The 19,766-nt window shown below is 37.6% G+C and overlaps 12 protein-coding genes across 12 annotated transcripts; 7 read left to right on the plus strand and 5 right to left on the minus strand.

Moving 5' to 3' along the window:
• Positions 1–11: 11 nt before the first annotated feature.
• C9374_001101 (uncharacterized protein) lies at positions 12–772 on the minus strand (the record flags this gene model as incomplete). Its single annotated transcript, XM_044686617.1, has 4 exons — positions 12–202; positions 274–454; positions 519–635; positions 710–772. The coding sequence occupies 4 exons, from the start codon at positions 770–772 to the stop codon at positions 12–14; spliced, it is 552 nt and encodes a 183-aa protein (XP_044551499.1).
• A 735-nt stretch (positions 773–1,507) lies between these two features.
• C9374_001102 (uncharacterized protein) lies at positions 1,508–3,869 on the plus strand (the record flags this gene model as incomplete). Its single annotated transcript, XM_044686628.1, has 2 exons — positions 1,508–2,426; positions 2,485–3,869. The coding sequence occupies 2 exons, from the start codon at positions 1,508–1,510 to the stop codon at positions 3,867–3,869; spliced, it is 2,304 nt and encodes a 767-aa protein (XP_044551500.1).
• A 391-nt stretch (positions 3,870–4,260) lies between these two features.
• C9374_001103 (uncharacterized protein) lies at positions 4,261–6,186 on the minus strand (the record flags this gene model as incomplete). Its single annotated transcript, XM_044686639.1, has 1 exon — positions 4,261–6,186. The coding sequence occupies one exon, from the start codon at positions 6,184–6,186 to the stop codon at positions 4,261–4,263; it is 1,926 nt and encodes a 641-aa protein (XP_044551501.1).
• A 373-nt stretch (positions 6,187–6,559) lies between these two features.
• Positions 6,560–7,060, plus strand: C9374_001104 (uncharacterized protein; the record flags this gene model as incomplete). The annotated part of the gene is made up of 1 exon (XM_044686650.1): positions 6,560–7,060. The coding sequence occupies one exon, from the start codon at positions 6,560–6,562 to the stop codon at positions 7,058–7,060; it is 501 nt and encodes a 166-aa protein (XP_044551502.1).
• Positions 7,061–7,091: 31 nt separating this feature from the next.
• On the minus strand, positions 7,092–7,391 carry C9374_001105 (uncharacterized protein; the record flags this gene model as incomplete). Its single annotated transcript, XM_044686661.1, has 1 exon — positions 7,092–7,391. One exon carries the CDS (start codon positions 7,389–7,391, stop codon positions 7,092–7,094), a length of 300 nt encoding a protein of 99 aa, XP_044551503.1.
• A 490-nt stretch (positions 7,392–7,881) lies between these two features.
• C9374_001106 (uncharacterized protein) lies at positions 7,882–10,014 on the plus strand (the record flags this gene model as incomplete). The annotated part of the gene is made up of 1 exon (XM_044686672.1): positions 7,882–10,014. The coding sequence occupies one exon, from the start codon at positions 7,882–7,884 to the stop codon at positions 10,012–10,014; it is 2,133 nt and encodes a 710-aa protein (XP_044551504.1).
• Positions 10,015–10,042: 28 nt separating this feature from the next.
• C9374_001107 (uncharacterized protein) lies at positions 10,043–11,270 on the minus strand (the record flags this gene model as incomplete). The annotated part of the gene is made up of 2 exons (XM_044686683.1): positions 10,043–10,745; positions 10,981–11,270. 2 exons carry the CDS (start codon positions 11,268–11,270, stop codon positions 10,043–10,045), a joined length of 993 nt encoding a protein of 330 aa, XP_044551505.1.
• A 197-nt stretch (positions 11,271–11,467) lies between these two features.
• On the plus strand, positions 11,468–12,876 carry C9374_001108 (uncharacterized protein; the record flags this gene model as incomplete). Its single annotated transcript, XM_044686694.1, has 2 exons — positions 11,468–12,275; positions 12,404–12,876. 2 exons carry the CDS (start codon positions 11,468–11,470, stop codon positions 12,874–12,876), a joined length of 1,281 nt encoding a protein of 426 aa, XP_044551506.1.
• A 364-nt stretch (positions 12,877–13,240) lies between these two features.
• On the minus strand, positions 13,241–13,889 carry C9374_001109 (uncharacterized protein; the record flags this gene model as incomplete). Its single annotated transcript, XM_044686705.1, has 2 exons — positions 13,241–13,713; positions 13,868–13,889. 2 exons carry the CDS (start codon positions 13,887–13,889, stop codon positions 13,241–13,243), a joined length of 495 nt encoding a protein of 164 aa, XP_044551507.1.
• A 478-nt stretch (positions 13,890–14,367) lies between these two features.
• Positions 14,368–15,882, plus strand: C9374_001110 (uncharacterized protein; the record flags this gene model as incomplete). The annotated part of the gene is made up of 3 exons (XM_044686717.1): positions 14,368–14,763; positions 14,911–14,995; positions 15,206–15,882. 3 exons carry the CDS (start codon positions 14,368–14,370, stop codon positions 15,880–15,882), a joined length of 1,158 nt encoding a protein of 385 aa, XP_044551508.1.
• Positions 15,883–16,008: 126 nt separating this feature from the next.
• C9374_001111 (uncharacterized protein) lies at positions 16,009–17,703 on the plus strand (the record flags this gene model as incomplete). Its single annotated transcript, XM_044686728.1, has 1 exon — positions 16,009–17,703. One exon carries the CDS (start codon positions 16,009–16,011, stop codon positions 17,701–17,703), a length of 1,695 nt encoding a protein of 564 aa, XP_044551509.1.
• Positions 17,704–18,009: 306 nt separating this feature from the next.
• Positions 18,010–19,650, plus strand: C9374_001112 (uncharacterized protein; the record flags this gene model as incomplete). The annotated part of the gene is made up of 1 exon (XM_044686739.1): positions 18,010–19,650. The coding sequence occupies one exon, from the start codon at positions 18,010–18,012 to the stop codon at positions 19,648–19,650; it is 1,641 nt and encodes a 546-aa protein (XP_044551510.1).
• Between the last annotated feature and the right edge of the window lie 116 nt (positions 19,651–19,766).

The raw sequence follows: 19,766 nt of genomic DNA on the forward strand, positions 1-19,766 counted from the left end.
TCTCAAAAGTGTTAATCCTTGAGCAATTCAAGAACATCGTCAACAAATTCCTTCTCTGGATTGTCTCGACATTTCTTGGCAAGTTTTAGAGCATCGGTGAAGGCTTTCACGACGTTTGTACCGTCTGCTGCTGAAACATAATACAACGGAAGTTCTCTTTTACTTGCAAAATTGAAGGTGGTTTTTGTCACATCCATATTTACTAAGGGATGATTGAAATGAATGCCACATATCAATTATTCATTATTCGAAACGTTAACCAGCAAAACTTACAATCAATCTTGTTGCATACCACAATGGCTGGAATTCCCTTTCTGTAGGTTTGCAATTCGTTGTACCACTTTTCCAAATTTTTGTATGTGATTTGTCGATCATCAAACACTAGAATGCAGGCGTGAGCTTGATGATAATAAGAGGGATGAACATTATTGAACCTCTCTTGACCAGCAGTGTCCTATTGTATATGTTTAAAAAAGTAACGGGTGGGTTGTAGTTTCATGTTGAGCAGAATAACCTACCCAAAATTCAATATCACAGTCCTCACCATCAATTTTTGATTTATAAGTAAATATATTCAAAGCAAATGTTGATTGTTGTTGTTCTCGGTATCCATCAATTAAAAATCGTTCAACCAGCTAGCATTAGAATTTATCGTTATAAAATTCCGAAGCAGATCGTTCCATATATTTGATAGTAGGAATGAACATACTTTTGACTTTCCGACTGCAGAATCACCCAACAAAATGACTTTAATGACTTTGGAAGAAGACATTTTTTTGTGTTTTTCGTTGTTGTATTGGATTTGGAGGGAAACCAAAAATAAAAGAGGCTCTTACATCCACATCAAAATAAACGCCACTAGCACCTGGAACAACCGGTTGAGGGTTTGCAGATAGCAAAACATGAGGAGGTGGAATTGAACCACCGACCTTGGGGTTTGGAGTCCCACGCTCTCCCACAACTGAGCTACCCTCATCAAGAGAGAAATTTATTGCCTTGTCTCAGCGATGCATGTTACCTTGTATTGAAAACAAAATGATGAAGAGATGGATTTGAACCATCGACCTCGCGTTTGAACAACACACACTCTTCCACGCTGAGCTATCTCCATCAAAAAAATGTCTCCAACTAATTCTTTTACCCTCATTTCAGCGTGCTCATAGGTCTCCTATGGTTATAACATTTTTCGGATCTTTCACACACCACTCACAACTCATGTTTTCGTAATTGTAGTTTTTGGATTGTTTCAGAGTTGCTGAAAGTCGAGTCGAAGTTGAAATAAATTCTCTCAAGGGACATTGAATCGAGTGAGAATAATTGGACATGCCACAACATTGGCAAATAGCATGGTCCAACAAGAAGGGATTCATTGTTTTGCATGAGTGACTATGTGGTGTCCAAGTACTTGAGTGGCGACCACTCGAGTTCTAACAACATTTCACTTTTCACAACGGGAACCACAAGAATGGAGGGTGGTGTCGTCTGGGTCAACGAAAATCGTCAAAAAATGTGTCCACGTTTACGCCTTGTCCAATATTTGTGTTTTTTAAATCTTCTCGTTGTGTGTGTATTCCTTGCACCAGTGGTCACATGTGCCTACAGTATCACCACTATAGTAGGAACAGGAGCTCAGGGTTCAGGAGGCGATTCTGGAAACGCTTTATCTGCTCAACTGTATTGGCCAAAGGGAGTATATGAATACAATAATGAAATTTATATTGCAGATACTTATAACCACAAAATTAGAAAGGTTTCACAGACAGGTATCATTACAACCATTGCAGGAACAGGTAATCAAGGATATTCAGGAGATTTGGGACTTGCCATAAATGCTCAACTTTCACTTCCAACCTATGTGTATGTGGATTCCACAGGCGTATATGTTGCTGATGCTGGAAATAATTGTATTCGACGAATTCAGAATGACAGAATTGAAACCGTCTTTTCCACTGGTCTTCAAAATCCTTTGTTCGTTAGTTTCAATTCGAATCGCGACATGTACATTGTTGACGCGGATAACAATGTCTTGAAAAAAGTTTCCAACGGTGTTGTGTCCAACATGGTAGGTTCAGGAACGAGAGGTTTCGGTGGGGATGGCAGCTCTGCAACCTCTGCCTTGTTAGACCGACCAGCAGGTGCCTATATGTCCTCATCCTCGAATGAAATTTATATTAGTGACACTTACAATAATAGAATTAGAAAAGTTTCATCTTCAGGTTTCATTTCCACTCTTGCAGGATCCACTCAAGGATTCAGTGGAGATGGAAACTTGGCAAGAGATGCTCGATTGGATCATCCTTCGAGATTGCTGGTCAACTCGAAAGGCGTGTTGTTTTTTGCAGACACCAATAACCATGTCATTCGAAAAATATCCGGTGATATCATTACAACCGTTGCAGGAATTGGTGGATCCAATGGATTTAATGGTGACTCGGCCAATGCTCGAAATGCTCAATTATTTTACCCTCATGACATTATGTCAAGATGGAAGTTTTTACATTGCGGATTCTTTAAATAATAGAATTAGAATGTTACGTCCCCTCTGTAATGGAGTGGTTTCGAATGATCCATCTGTGTGCTCTGGTCGTGGCCAATGTCTCGATGAGGACACCTGTACCTGCACACAACCTTCCTTGTACGGTGGTCCATATTGTGAACTTCCCAAATGCAACAACAAGCTCTCGAACGAGACTGGAGTCTGTAATGCCAGAGGAACTTGCTCATCACCCAATACGTGTACTTGTACTGAACCTGCCAAATTTGGAGGAAACGACTGTGAATTTCCCAAGTGTTTTGGAATTCTTCAAACGATGGCATCTACGGTGTGTAGTGGTCATGGTTCTTGCGACTCTCCAGACGTGTGTCGATGTAATGCCAAATGGACAGGTCCAGCATGTGACATGCCTATCTGTTTTGGAATGAATCAAAATGAAACGAGTAGGGTTTGTAGTGGTCGTGGAACTTGTAACGGTCCTGACCTTTGTGTCTGCAATTCAGGATTTACAGGTCAATCGTGTGAAAAGTCAATTCCTGTTCTCTTGGTCAACAAGATGTTCATTTCTCAAGGACAAACCATTACAATCACTACCAACGAGTTGCAAGCGTCTGATCCTGTCGCCAATGACTCTCAACTTCAGTTCATTGTTAGTAACATGCTTTACGGCAGATTTGAATTGAGTTCTGTGAGTGTCAATGTTTTTTCACAACAACAGGTGAAGGATGGTCAAGTGAAATTTGTGCACACTGGAACAAACAATCAACCACCTACTTTCCAAATAACAGTTTCCAACGGTGTAGTTCAAACTTCTCAACAATCTCCTTCCATTACTTTCAATGTTGGTCCATATGTGAATGACAAGATGCTCGATCAGACCGTGCAAGTTGATCAAGAATTCAAAATTCCAGTATCGAAAAATATGTTCATTGATCCAGATGGAGAAACTTTGACCTCTTATGCATCGTTGGAAACTGGACAACCACTTCCAAGTTGGATTAAATTTGATGAAAAGACATACTTTCTCAGTGGAAAGAGTTCAGAACCAAGTACGAACAAATTCAAATTCTACGTAGTGGATAGGGGAAATTTGAAAGCAGAATGTGTGTTTTCATTTAAGGTTGTGGCAAATTCAGGAAGTTCAGGAAATTCTGGAAACTCTGGAAATTCAGGTCTTGGAGTTGCTGATATTGTTGGAATTGCTGTCGGTATTTCTACACCAATTCTTACGATTATTGGACTTCTTGTTGGGGGAGGAGGTATTTGGCAATGTGTTAAACATTTTAAGAAACCAAAGTCTACTTTATCACCTGCAACGACTGAAATTTCACTTGAAGATACCTCAGCCACGGTGGCTCCAAAACCCGAAGTATGAAATCATCGTTTAAAATAAATAAGAAATAGAGCCATTGTTACTGGGAAAAAGGATATGAATCCATTCCAATGAATGTTGATGCTATAAAACGATGAAGAGAAGGATTTGAACCATCGACCTCGCACAGAATCGTGCACGCTCTCCCTTGCTGAGCTATCTTCACCAAAAAGGTTGCGCCTTATTCTGTCAACGTTACAAACTCATCTGCATTTCTATAAATGAAACAGGAATGCTCATTTCTTGTTGGAGAGGAGGTGAAAAACAAATTTGTTTTTTTATTGGAAAAGAAAATGAAGTGACAAGCTGTCAAGGCATTTTGTTTCATCACTCCAGAGCACTCATTGACATTGAATTTCAAGCATTTTCACAAATATTATTGTTTATCACGATCTTAATTATTTATAATTTCTGTTCCAATTAATCCATAATTTGTGAATATGGCATTCTTCTTTTTTCGCGTCACTCTCTTCACTGCAAATACACAATCAGTATCGGTAGGTGCCAATTTGAGAGCTTGTGAAAAACTCTGCAATGCATCATCGTACAATTCACTCATTTCAAATAACACTCCCAAATTATAATATCCATATGGAGAGCTAGGTTCCAATTCGATGGCTTTTGCAAAACATTCGCCAGCTTCTTGAACATGATCGGCATACATGTGACACAATCCAAGAGTGTTGTAGTAATTTTCTGTTGAATAATTTGCAAGAATATTTGGAAATTCTTGTACCAATTCATGATATCGTTGGAAATATCGAATCGCTTCATTGAAGAGAGTTTCTGATTTTTCTGAATCTTCACTTTCACTTGAATACTTGATAATGGCAAGTAAATAATAGGATTCTGCAAGATATTGATACAATCTTAATCGATCACTGGATGACTCTACTAGCGTGGATGCTCTCTCTATGATACATTTCAATTTAATTTTACAGTTAGCGGTCGATCCACATCGCAAATGCAATTTCGCCAATTCAAACAAGGCCCTGAAATTTTGTCGATTCAATGTACATGCCAAATCCAAACTTGACTTGGCTCTTTCTAAAACTCCCAATTTTAAGTGACACATTCCAACTCGTTCATAGGCACAATCAAAGGAAGGTTCCTTAATTTGTGATGATTTGTAATATTGAATTGCATTTTGGTAGTCACATTTCCTTTCATAGTAAAGTCCAATCGCATAATGAGTGAGTGCATGATTCGTGTCCAAGCTCGATAAATACGATTGTAAATTCACATCTTGCAAATTGGTTTGATCTCCAAGAATGGTGCATAAAAACATGGCACTTTTCAATTCACCTCGATCAGCCATATCATTCGAATTGGATTCCTTTTCGAGCGCTTGCAATGACTTTTCGAAATATTGATTCGCTCGTTCATACTGTTCGTCACACACCAACGTATGACCATAATCACGTAAAAATGTTGACTTTTCAGACAATGACGAATCCAATACAAGAGCTTCATCAAAACATTTCAAAGCATCTCGAAAAAGTAAACCTTCTCGCAATGCACACGCCAAATACACATAAATTTGAGCCATTTTCGACTCACTTGAAAAGAATCGATTCAAAAAGTCTCGACACACACGTTCCAAATCTCCAAATTTTCGAGTCGATTTCAACTTTTCACATTCATTCAGTGTCGAATCGAAATCTTTTTCAGTGGCTTGAGTGGTAACTGTTCGTCCATTCGATCGGGCACGCATGGCACTTGGAATGACTTCTGAGAGAGAAGAATTGATCAAATTTGGAGACCCGACAGTAGGTGAAATGGAAGTAATTGTTGTAGGAGAGGTGTGGATCTGATTTTGACTGCTGACACTTGTTGGACTGTCCACAGAAATGATGATGGGAGATTTTGATTTGTTTTCAATAATACGTTTGATAATGTTACTGTGCGTATTGTTGCTTTCACTGCTGCTATTATTGTTGCCAGTTATTTCAATATTGTTGTCAATAACAGTTGAAGTGAAGAGTGAGAGGTCTTTTGTTTTTTGTTGTTGTTGTTCGTAAAGGTTCTCATTCTCTTCGTTCATCTGTTGTTGGTCGGTAATACTTGTGCTGTTGTTGATGTTGGAAGCAAAATTATTTTGAGTGTGACACAAAGGATTCGTGCTACGGTCATTGTTCTGTGGGGTGTCAGTTGTCATTGAAGAGGTTTCATGACTATTGGAGGAAGCCACAGTCGAGTGGGAATGAGCTGAGGTGGCCTTTCTAACCATCACTACTTTCTTCCGAACAATGGTTTGAGGAGGTCTTGTCGATGGAAAATCATTGGGAAGATTGGGTGTGCTTGAAGAATCGGAAGACATTTTTGACAACTGGCAGGAGATGTGTTTTGATAGGATGAGGTGCTAATAATTGCAATCTCGAGATGAGAGAATGGGTATGTTTGCGTGGAAATAGTGAGGCAGCCGAGAGATTTTTGTTTTTTGTTTCTCTTCCTTTCCCAAGAGATCGCAAGCTAATGAACTTGCGACAAATGACAGGAGCAGCGTTGAGGTTAAGGAAGGTCTAGAATTAATTGAACGATGATTGGTTCGAATCCTCCCGATGTTGGAATGGTGAAATTGATTTTGAATAGATCAAGACAATTATGGGTTTCTTGTTTATCATCATGTTTCATACAACAAAAAGAGAGAGCAGTAAATTCATTCATGATTTACAGAAAGAATACAAAAAAGAATGGAGCAATTATTAGCCTATTTAGAATCATCCTCCTCCTCCTCTCAATTTAAGGAAAAGAATGAAATGAATGTTCATTCTACAACAACAACTGAAAGGAATGTTCATTATGAGAATAACGATAATGATGAATGGTCATTGGTGAATGATTCTTCTCCTCAATCAGAGAAAGAAGGTCCCACCACACTCTCCGACCAACATCTCGTTTCGTATTTACATGAATTAAACAGCGTGCACAAGAAAAATAGAGCTCAAGATGAAAAGCCTTTATCGGAATGGAACGAATTGGACGTGATGATCTTTCTCGCCGTGCATGAGGTTCCGCAAACAGTGATTGAACAGTTTAAAGAATACAATGGAAAGAAAATCATGATGAAATTAATGGACAGTTCTGTAGATATGACGATGGAAACGGTAGAACATCATCATGATGATGAAACCAACGAAAATTTGAAATTAATTTTGGAATTAATTCGGAAACATGTTCAAAACATTCTTTAATCATCGTTTAACATCTTCCTAACAAGTTGATTTATTCCTTTAATTCCTGACAAGCTTTCACGATTTTCTTGATAGATTCCTCTCTCAGATCAGGATATTTACGAAATAGATTTCGTTGATGCGATTGAAAAATTGTTTTTGGCGATTCATTCTTTCGTTTTACTTCAATTTTCACAAAGATGGGATACTCATCAAGGCACACGGATTTAATAGATGCATCGGGAAACACTTGTTGGATGGCACTGATTGCTGTGGATTCTTCTTGAGTACCTCCATCACAATTCTCACAAAAAGTCACTGTGAATTCCATGGAATTGTGGTCTGATTGCATTTTGTTTGATGTTGCTGCTTCAACAAGGTTGAATTCAATGAAACCACCACCCACTCTTTGTGACCTCCAAATTGTAGGGATTACAAACATAGTTCGAACGACCCCATAACGGCATTATATTAAAAAAGCCGACAACAACACATGTTTTTGGTTCCATCTCAATCACAGACGAGAGCTCTCAATGAATTAATTTTCAGCTCCATCACACTAACAATCATGTACGATCATTATCGAGTTTTTCAATTTTCTTCTTCCTCAATCAAATGAAAACCTCAAAGAGGTGAACAACAACAGATTAAAAAATATTTCCATACGACCTGTGCGATTCGTCATTCATCTTGTTAGATTATCATTTCAAAATTGGAGATCACCATCATTGCGATCTAATGATACTGTGAGAGCAAGCTTGAAAACTACTTTCCGATACATTGCAAATATATTTCGTTTCTGATAAATTATACATTAACAGTCAATACATTGATTCCCGATGATGAAGAGTAAATTAATTGGTCTTTATTTGACGAATCATGGGAAAAACTTTCAAGAGTACAATCATAATTTGAGATATTTGCTCGATCATTTGAACGGTGCGTCCAATAACCTTACTTTGGTATCAGAACCATCATCATTGAGACCATTGAGTTCTGTACAATTGAAACTGCATATATTAAGCTATTCAATTTTAGAAATTTCACCCCGGACATGCCCGTCCCTCTATTGCATGAGCGGATCGGAAAAGAAGGCCAAATTGGATGAATGTTCTCTTGCTGAAATTGAAAAATGCATTGTTAGACTTATTTACGGAAAGTTTGATTGTGAGAACAAGTTGAAAATTCGACAAATATTTCATCATTTTCGTATTTATTTAGAAACATCCAAACATGTTACTATCAAGTTTGACTCTTTGTTTGACGTCCATCTAGTGAGAATATTGTGGAGTAAGGCCAAGTCTATTCATTGCCAAAACGGAGGTTCTTCTGAGAATTTTTACTTTTCAATTCCTCAGAGAAATTACCAAGAAGTACTGAGCTGCACTGATAGTAATCACCATTCGAACAATGTTTCCGTAAATAATATCGATCATGACAAGGACGAGCAAGAAACAGAGTTCGATAGAAAACACAAGAAACGAAAAATGCTATCCCAGCAGCAATCCAACGACGATCGCCACTCCTTAACGACTCTCCAACTTCTCAAAAATTGGTCCACTCAGTTGAAAACCTATTGCACACAATTGGAGGAATTGAAAGTGAAGCTAGATTATGATTTACTTAAATACATGATATGGAATCATGACAAATGTATTTGTCCGTTGCTGAGAAATTGTGAAGCCATTATTCTTCCTGAACACTACGAGTCCATGACAACTAATGCATGCACACAAGAACTCGTCCATTCTGCAACAAGTTCCTCATCCTCATCTCTTGGCCCTAATTGTCACTATAATTTTGTGACAAAATTGGAATGGATCGTGTCCCGTGAATCAACTCATCATTTCTGGGAAACGCTGAACATCATGGCGACAAATTTTCTACCACATTTTCCAAATCTAGAGTCTCTAACAATCAAGGGATTTCATGTAAATAGTTCCTCGACCTATACTACCTCTCCCTTAGGCCCGTTAATAGAATATTATTCGAAACATTCATGCACATGTCTAAAAAGCTTGAGTATGGACATTTGTTTTTCATTTAACTCGAAAACATGCGACGTGTTTTGGAAAGGCTTATGGAACGACATTTCGCAACTATCTTCCTTGGAGAAGTTAGAAATGAATGTTGGTGTACTCTCATGCGACAGTAGTGATATTTTACTTGTTGTAGAAGAGGCCTTTTCATTGCATGATGAGACAAATTATATTGCTCTCAATGGAATCAACAAGGATGAAAAAACTCACCACACACCATCACCACAGGTGAAAATACCCAATTTAAAAAGCATCTCAATGAGCATCAAAAAAGATGGACAAATAATTATTGACCAATCCATGCTATTAACGTTGCTCAAATACAGAGTTAAAGACTTACAAGAAATTGACATTGATTTTCGAGTGAACAATGAAACTCAATTCTCTCAATGTTTTGAATATTGGAATTGCTTTGATACATCATTGGCTTGGTACAATATCAGAAAGCTTAAATTTTCGAATGTGAAACTGGATTCAGAAAAGTGTGACGTGCTGGGTCGGTGTCATACACTGAGGTGGCTCATTTTGAGTCACATCGAATTTGATTCACATGATAACGACGACGAAAAGCGCTATGTTATTGAATGTCTTGCACAATCACGATCCATTACTCATTTAGAGCTTCCATATTGCAATCTTAAAGATTATCATTTGGAACCAATATTTTTGAATATGAATCAGCTTGAATTACTGAATTTGAAACATAACAATGTTGGACCTTTATTATTGCTAGCTCATTTAACCAAAGTAGAAATTGGCAACCCCACTTCAACTGTACGGAATAATTTGATACATTTGTATGCTTTGAATTTAGAAGGAAATTCAATGATTACTGAAGAACATATCAACAAACTTCTGGAACACAACGAAACATTGACTTATTTAACTCCTCAAAGCAAGGATTCGTTACCTTTACCTACTTTTACATGGCAGTAAATTTTCAAAGTTACTGAACTCACTAAATTTAATGAATGACTTCTTCTTCATCATTGCTTGTAGTTGCGTGTGAAGGAGATGCATTTGTCTCATCACTAGGAATGAGAGGTTCATACCAGTCCTTTGTGAATCCTGCTTTCAATCTCAACTCATGATTGAACGGTGGACGCAACACTCCTGTGGCTGTATGGTTTCGCACCAAATGATGAAATCGTTGTCGAATTAAATTCTCGTCCACTTCCTCCTCTTGTGTGCTATCTTGTTGTTGCATTTCTTCTCTGTTCTTTCTTCGTTCCTCTCGAATGGCATGGGCACAACAAAACTTGAACCATTTCACTCCTTTCTGCACATGACTCACTTCTTCTTCCAATATTACATTCAACAAGTCAGCACTTTCAAAATCTTTGGCTTCTCTCAATCTTCGAATATTGTTTGGGGTCATGTCCAAGCCACGTGCCTCATGAACTGTGTGTAAAATACATAAACGTAACATGACATCATTTTCAGTGGCAGTAGCGGCTGCCCATAATCCTCCATGTGCTGGGAACTGACCATAAAAACTTGCTAATTCTGTCAATCGTTTGCTTAACATTTTGAAATGTCGACATTCATCCAATGCAACATAAAACCAATCAATGAGAAATTCGTCAGGTAAATAATCGAGAATTGCGAATCGACATAAAATGTCCCAACTCAAATCAATAGCGTAAGATTCCATATGACAAATGGAACTACATTAGATCAAGTGTATAATTTAAAAGAGATTTAAAATGATTATTTGAGAGGCGTGATCAAATAGTTCAATTTTCAAGATCCCATTCATTTAAAATTATCATTATATTCCATATTGTGTCATATCAACGTGTCGTTCACAATCAACAAATTGATGTAAAAGAAATTAATATTAATAAATTGTTCATTAATTTGATAAATCATTTCCTGTTCAACACAAATTCTCCAACTTACTGAATCAAAGCTGCTCTATTTTCCACAGTTCCTGCTCCTCTTTTATGTAATTGTTTCGGATGAACAATGGTGATATTATCGGGACGAGCCGGAACACTCGGAGGTCTCACTTTTACCATTTCATTGGGATCCAAAGGCCTCACACGTATTTTTCCATCTTCATAAAGTTGTTGAGCGAGAAATGAGAGATTAACTTTTTCATCTGTATCTTTGGTATTCAAAACTTGAATTCCGAAGGAATATAAATCATGAAAAGTTGAGGGCGTTGATGAAGCCTCCATGGATAACATTTTTTTTTAATGTAATTATTAAATTACAAATATAGAACATTAACGCAACCAGAGTTTGACTCCAATCGAGTTTCGCTCCAAAATTCATTGATGAAAAACATGTTGGAATGACATGTCAAATACTCGCCCTTTCTATCCATCTTCCAAAAGCATGCGTTCCATCATCCTGCCCATCGTTTTGAAAGTTTACAAAAAAAATGTCTTCATTGCCCGCAGCAAACAACGTGAATCAAGACGAGCAAGAAATTGAAATTATTCAACATCATCCCATTCATCATCATGAATCATCGGAACATCCTTTGAACCAGGAAGAAGAGGATGATGAATCTCATCGTTCTTATGGCAACTCGGGAGTGATGATGGGAAATAGATTGAATAACCGATCTTCGGAATTTGAAAAGAAACCCTTGTTGATGAATTCTGATTCTTCCCAACCTTCGGATCAGACTATAACATCACCTTTGGCTGGGATCGGGAACAAGGTTACACAATTGTCTGTAGATTCTCAAAATTTCTTTGATAAATTGGAAGATAAGAGAGTGAGCATGTCTCCACTCGATTCGCTCTATGATTCAAAATTTGGATTTATTGTTTTGAAAGGTGCAAAATATTGCATGAGAATATTTGGACTTTTCATGGTGATGGTTGCTGTGGTTCTCTTATCTTTAAATTTTTATTTTTACTTTGCAGTGACATTGCCCATGATGAACACACAAATGTGGACCTACACATTTCATTTACTCCTTGGATTGTATATAGCACTTTCAATTTCATTTAACTATGTTCAATGCGTTCGAGTGAGTCCAGGTGTGACTCCAAAAGAATGGGTTGATTCTCTCGATAATGTGGAGACCTTTAGAAATGATACAAAATCTGTGCCAGGAAAAAATTGGAGCAAGTGGTGTGGACGGTGTCAACAACCAAAACCCATTCGAGCTCATCATTGCCACATTTGTGATGTTTGTGTGTTGAGAATGGATCATCATTGTCCATGGTTAAATAATTGTAAGTGTTTTTGCATGATGTGGCGTTGTGTGTGAATAGTTGATAATGATAATCGTTCGTGATGCATCACGCATGTCATATGAACTACAAATTTCACTTGTCGTTGCAACAACAACAAAAACATTCAGGTGTTGGACTTCAAAATCACAAATACTTTGTTGGATTTATTGGATTTTTAGCTCTTGCTGCATTGTACAATTTTGTCATGATTTCACTTGGAGTGTTTGGTTTCTATACACCAGATCCCATCCTGTATGCAACATGGAGTGGATGGCTGACATTTGTGATGGTTCTCTCAGGTTCTCTTGGACTCACCATGACTACTTTCACAGGATGGCACGTGTATCTTGTGTTGACCAATCAAACCACGATTGAATTCCAATTTAACAAAATGAAGGCCGTGAGAAGTAAGTCTGGAGGTTCTGACAATCCATACAATATTGGAATGAAGAGTAACATACAGCAAGTGTATGGTTTGGCCACTCCTGAAGATTCTGTATTGGGGTGGGCAAAATTGTTAATGTTGCCCAACCTTCAAAAGTCGCCTGTGGATGGCATCAATTATCCCACCAACCAGCCAAAAGGAGGCGAAAACGTGTAGTGACTCTCCGATCGTGTGTGTAGCAAAAGTGCATGTCATATATAAATGTGTCAAACAACACTTTCAATTTCTCCTCCTCAATCGGAGCCAGCGCCTCAATCGTGCCGATTTGTGCCTTTGAGGGCCGATGACAGGGCCAATTTGCCTTCATACTAGGGTTAGGCGACGAAAACACTATCAGCAGAAAAAAGAAACAACAACTTGAAAGCCAACGTTCTTGCACAACAATATCGTGCTAATCATGAAAACTGATGTAGGCTTTATTCAAGTTAGTAACATTTACAATTGAATGAAATACACCCTACTAGCGTAGTGTTTATTTGGCCCCGTACACTATTCGGTATTTGACATCAAGAGGGCTCTCTTAGATTTGCTTGTTCTTTGCTCTGTTCAGTTCGTTTTGGAACAAGGTCTTGAAATCGGAAGCTTGAGGACCGAATGGATAGCAGAATCTGAAGAGTGGGTTCACTGAGGCTTGAGAGTCAGCTCCATTCTTAACCATGAGGAAAGGATGAGGGTTGGATCTCGACAAGGTAGTTTGTGAATCAAAGAAAGTGTACCAGAACAATGAGAAGAGAGAGAAGAAAATACCAGCAGCAACTGGGATGGCAATAATGATACCACCCAAAAAGTTGGTATACCACAAAGGTTGGCCACCACGGAACTCCAAAGGTTTCATGGAGAGCTTGAAGCCTGGTGTAGAGTAAATTCCAGAAACTTGATCAAAGAAGCCTGGTGTCTTGTTTTGAATGTGGAGGAATCTGACTCCAGCGTTAGCCGAAGGAACAAACACAGTGTTTGGATTTCTCTTGATCAATTTCACGAGTTGTTTTGAGGCTGTTAGGAGAGGTGAGCACAACAAAACACATTTCAGAGTTGGAATACCCAATATGATGGAATTAAGTTTCGTTGTATGATTGAACACGACGAAAAGTAAATCAAGGAATAAGTATTGGCATCCATGCCCAAAAATACACAATGAAAGACCTACCTGGTACAATGCTCTTGTTCATTTTTTTTACTTGTTGTTTCTTCTGTTACGTCCAAAAAAGTACATTTTAATACGGTTGAGCGCTTTTACAAATTTTCGCCATTTTTGGTGCGCACTGTTTGAAACTGACTCAAAACAATGAAATTATTTGAAATTGGCAATTAGGTTGCTCACCAGAGAGACTTCTTTAATTCACCTGAATTGGTCACAGCATCTCGATCGAAACCACCATGAATTAGAAACCAGACTTCGAAATTAGTGTTTGTTCTTTTATTTCGCAGGCTCAATATTTGTTGTAAAATACTGGAAGTAGTAGATACGTATTCGTTGAACGGTAGAGAGGTGGTTGGGTGGAGTGGAAATTAAACTCCCCTCGGGTGCTCAAAGGTGAGATAGGTCAGGTTTTAACTTTTTTACTGGAGAGCAAAAAAACACCAAGCCAAATCGCGCCATTTCTTGTTGTTAACAATTTTTTTGAATTCATAAAAAATATTGTCATCATGTCCTCTCGCAAATCCCTTTCATCAGCCAACACTTCTGTTTTAAATTCTTCTAAATTGAATATCGGCTCATCATCCAGCAAAAACAGCAACAGACCAAAGGTCTTCTTTGAAATAACCATCGGAGGAAAACCTGCTGGTCGTATTGTGATGGAGTTATTCAATGATATCGTACCAAAGACTTGTGAAAATTTCCGTTGCCTTTGTACAGGAGAGCTAGGAATGTCAAAGAATTTTCCAAATAAGAAATTCCACTTTAAGGGAGTCTCATTCCATCGAATTATTCCTAATTTTATGATTCAAGGAGGTGATATCATCAATGGAAACGGAACAGGAAGCGATTCCATGTATGGAAGACAATTTGCTGACGAAAATTTTAAAGTTAAACATAATAAGGTATGTTTTGAGAGGTTATTTCACATATTGTTGCTGATTGTCATGTACTTGTCATTAATTGCTTGGTGAATGACATCATTTCGATTTCATTGAATTTTTCACACAACATTTTTCAAACATTTTTCATTCAATACTGGACGATGACAGACTGGTTTATTGTCTATGGCAAATTCTGGAAAAAATACAAATGGAAGTCAATTCTTTATTACTACAGCAAAAACAAACTGGTTAGGTAAGTGCATGGGAGTGTGCATGAGCAAAATTAAGATTATTTTTATTTGTGATATCTTTATCGTTTTTAAATTTGCACGTCATCACTTTTAAATTTGCCAATTCAACAACTGTAATATTGCACCCATTGTCATGAAAATATTCATTGTAATACACAACAATCCCAATTCAACATTGGACAAATGACATGACCTCACACCCCATTATGCAGACGGCAAGCATGTCGTCTTTGGACAAGTGATTGAAGGCATGTCTGTAGTGAGAGCTATTGAGCGTCAAGGTACCACTGAAGGCACTCCTAGAAGTCGAGTAATTATTGCAGACTGTGGAGAGATTGTGAAGGAAGATACAGAGGAGGCTGCTGCTGAAGTCTCTCTATTGGAAACTTCAACTCTTCAAAAAGCTGCATCAAGAAAATCATTGGCTTCTTCATCGACCAACTCCACTGAAACATCTCCAAAGAAGAATGTCGACACCACTCGTGCTCTCATGTTTTCTGGTCTCTCTGAAAAGGTCACTGAGAAAGAAGTGACGGAATTGTTGAACGGATACAAGCTTGCAGAATCGTCACCAGTTTGGATTTTAGGAAGAGGTTCAGGATTAGCTTTGGTTGAATTTTTGTCTTCGGAAGAAGCACAAAAAGTTGAACAAGATATTCTCAATGCTACCCTAAAATTGCCTTGTGAAGTACATCATATTGAGAATGCTAAAAAGAAGCAAGGCATGAAACGAGTAAAACAAGAAGCTGCTAACAGTGACGACGATGAAGAAAGCAATGAATATGAGTCCAAACAAAAGAAGGTGAAAAAAGAACCAGAAGAAGAGGATAAGGATTTACAAAAAGCCAAGAAAATTGTTAGCTTGTGGAAACAAAGTAAAAAGCAGTAATAAATGTGACAATCTGCTCCTCAAGATCGTTCAAGTTCGAACCGCAGGCACTGCGAGACAATATTCTGCCTTAAATGAACTGCTCAATTTATGAAACCTCAAACTCAAATCTTCAACATCAAAAAAATGGCGAGACAGAAACAGAACCTTTCATCCACACGAAATCGTTTCCGAACAAAGGAGAACTCTCATTTTGCCATGATTGATACTTTTGAAACACAATTTGATTTTGATCATTATGAATATGCACATTATGTGGTCAACCGAAGTAAAGTCTATTGCTTGGTGCCGATCGGAGTGATTTTTCAACAGTTAAGCCCTAACTTCCTTTCCAAAGAATTTCCTAAATACATCTTGAATTGTGATCTTACTCAGACGCCACCTCCAAACTATAGGCCTTCTCACCTATTGATTGTGCTTAAACAAAAAGAGATAGCTCTGAATGATTGGGATAATTATACATGCTCTCGCTTTGGCCTTCTTCGACTGGGAAAGGCTGGTTTTGAGTGCAATCCTGAAAGAATCTTTCTCTTTAAGGATACCTGGTTTGGAGGATATTACGATGATGTAACTTGTTATATCACCCAGTGGAATAAGCAGAAAGCTGAGCTTTTTTTGGCCAGCCCACGTTATCCGAAAAGAGCTTGCATACATATCCATCCATCTTCAATTTATCAGAGTTCCATAACTATTGATGGGCAAAATAATTATTCATTTTTATATGTAATGGCTGAGCGCCATTTACCTCAAGTAGTGGATGAAACGAATGGCGACACCGTCTTTTATCTGAAATTTCCAGAGAACGACGTCCATTCCCAGAGATTTGAACTTTGTCAGATGACATTTTGCTCGAGCAAGTATGATATGCCAAATGTAAAAATTATTTGTGAATTAGAAGGATTCTCTAGTGATGGATATTACGAGTGTCTGGAGATGGTGGGAACTAACAAAACCAAAGTAGCTTTTTTACTGAGTCATAATTCGAGTAAATTTAAGTGGTCTGGTAATCCACTAGAGTTGACATCTGGATTATATGAGTTGAAAGAAAATGAGGAAGTCAAGCTAAAGAAGTTGAATTTTACCAATTTTAATACGTATTTCACACAAAATATGAAGATTTTAAACACATGTAAATTAGTGAATGGAAAGTATTTAGTAATGGGAAGAATGAGCAATGGCGTCGAGTCTACTGCCCAAGAAAACCAAAAAGAACTATCGTCACACGCAATCAGTAATGACAGCAATGTTCAAAACTCCACTTTTGATCGTTTATTTGCTGAAGAAATGATCTGGATTGTTCTTGATTTAAATCTGAAGACAGTGAAGAGAGTTTTCCCAAGAGAGGATCCAATTGCATCCTCTTCATCCACAAATCATCATGAAAAGAGATCAAAAAAACAAAAGAAAACAAGCAATCAACCACAATTTTTATTTATTCAAGATGGAGATTTGAATGGAGGTTTTGCAAATCCATTTCCTCGCAATTCCTCAACAAATCAACTCAGTGATACCCTTAATTACATTTCAGAGGACAAGAGATTCAAGAAATACGATTTACAAATTCCAAAATCAACAGCTTGGGGTAAATACATGACCATGTGGTCGATGAGACCTTTTCCAAGTAATCCAGATCTTTTTCAGATCATGGTACACATTACATACCACAGCAGTGCGTACTATTCTAGTGAGAATTATGGCCGTTTGTTTCAGTTTTATTTCAGAATGAGAGAGGAGTGCAGTCCTTGTTTTCTTGAAAATCCAGTGCAGTTTTGTGACGTTCAATTTATGAACCGTCAATGTCACCATGCAAATAGTTTGTAAGGAAGAATAATCTTTTAGCACGTGTGACTGAGGAGTGACTTATTTGGTGAAATGATCGCTGTTTCAAAACATGATTTGTGTAACATGATTACAATGGAGTTTTGACACCATAACCCTTTATTATTCCTTCTTTGTTTTTACAAAATGTGATTTTCAATATCACGAGATGAAATCATTCGGTATTGTCCATGAATCGTTGAACACGTGTCTCAGTAACTGGAAATTCTCAAAGCTTCCGACTTCTCACATTTCCTGAAAGTGCTTTAAGGCTTGAGTTGTGTCCATCCAACAACAAACATCTAAAAAATGGGGAGAAGGAAACAAAAGAGCTTGACAGCATCACGGAATCGTTTCCGAACCAAGGAAAACTCTCATTTTGCCATGATTGAGTCCATAGATACACATTTTGATGAAATGGAATGTTATTTTGCATGTAGGGAGGCAAGTGGATCCAAATTTTATGAACTTAGTGTAATTGGAGTGATCTTTGTAAATTCTAAAGGTCCCATTCACAAACTCGGACGATTAACAGGTACAGTACAAACTCCAAAATACATCCTGAGCTGTGATTTGTCTCGGAAAGCACCTCCAAATAATAGACCTTCTCATCTATTGATTGTCCTCATGCAGAAAAGCAAAGGAGAATGGGATCAATACTCCTCTTCACGTTTTGGCCTTTTAAAATTGGGAACACTTGGTTTTGAATTTAATTATCCCAATCCTGAAAGAATCTTTCTCTTTGCAGAACCAGAATTTGGAGGATACGCCAACGATGAGAATTATTACATTACTCAATGGGATGAACAGAAAGCAGAAATATTTAGAGCGAGCAAAGACTCTGCAGCAAGCGTCGTTTTTCAGATTAATCAAAACTCCATTAACCACAGTTCACTGCGCCTTGAATCATTTTGTTACACTCCTGTTTACGGAATAACGGAGCGTCATGTGGCTCAAGTAGTGGAAAAAACGCATGCATATTATTTGATATTTCAACAGGAAATTCATTCAATGATTATTGAGGTTTGTCGAATGACATTTGGCTCACCAATGGAATATGATTTACCAACGGTTAAGGTCGTTCATACAGTTGAAGGAGCTCGAGATGGATATTACGAATGTTTTGAGATGGAAGGAATGGACAGTACAAAAGAAGTGTATGTATTGAGTTATGGTGTCGGCCGATCTAAATCGAGTGAAAATTGTAATGTGTTGACATCGGGAATATTCAAACTCAACGAAGAAAATGAAGTATCAGAGTTTTCGAAAATAGATGTTGCAAATTTTGAGGAGGTATTTCAACATAACATGAAAATTTTGAGCACGTGTAAACTAGTGAATGGAAAGTATTTAATAATGGGAAGAATGATTAAGGATGATTTAGATGAGTCAGACAACAATGTACCAACGTTTGATCGTTTATTTGCTAAAGAAATAATTTGGATTGTTCTTGATTTAAATCTGAAGACAGTGAAGAGAGTTTTCCCAAGAGAGGATCCTATTGCATCTTCTTCTTCATCCACAAATCATGAAAAGAGATCAAAAAAACAAAAGAAAACAAGCAATCAACCACAATTTTTATTTATTCAAGATGGAGATTTGAATGGAGGTTTTGCAAATCCATTTCCTCGCAATTCGTCAAAAAATCAACTCAGTGATAACCTTAATTACATTTCAGAGGACAAGAGATTCAAGAAATACGATTTACAAATTCCAAAACCGACTATACTTGATTCAAACTTGACACTGTGCTCGATAAGACCTTTTCCAAGCAATCCAGATCTATTTCAAATCATGCTCAATTTTAAACGCAGACAGGCTGTGTATTATTCGAACGAGTGTCATGGTCAATTGTTTAGATTTTATTTCAGAATGAGAGAGGAATGTAGTCCTTGTTTTATTGAAAAGCCATTGCAATTTTATGACATTCAATTTAAGAGTCACGTTTGAAAAAACACATAGGAACACGGAGATTAAGAATTTTTTCAGTTGATAGATTTTAATTCAGAGTGAAAGGGATGTAGTCTTTGGTTAATTGAAAGATCTTCACAGTTTTGTGACTTTCA

This window comes from Naegleria lovaniensis (genome assembly GCF_003324165.1).
Source record: "Naegleria lovaniensis strain ATCC 30569 chromosome Unknown tig012, whole genome shotgun sequence".
NCBI classification, from domain to species: Eukaryota; Heterolobosea; class Eutetramitea; order Acrasida; family Naegleriidae; genus Naegleria; species Naegleria lovaniensis.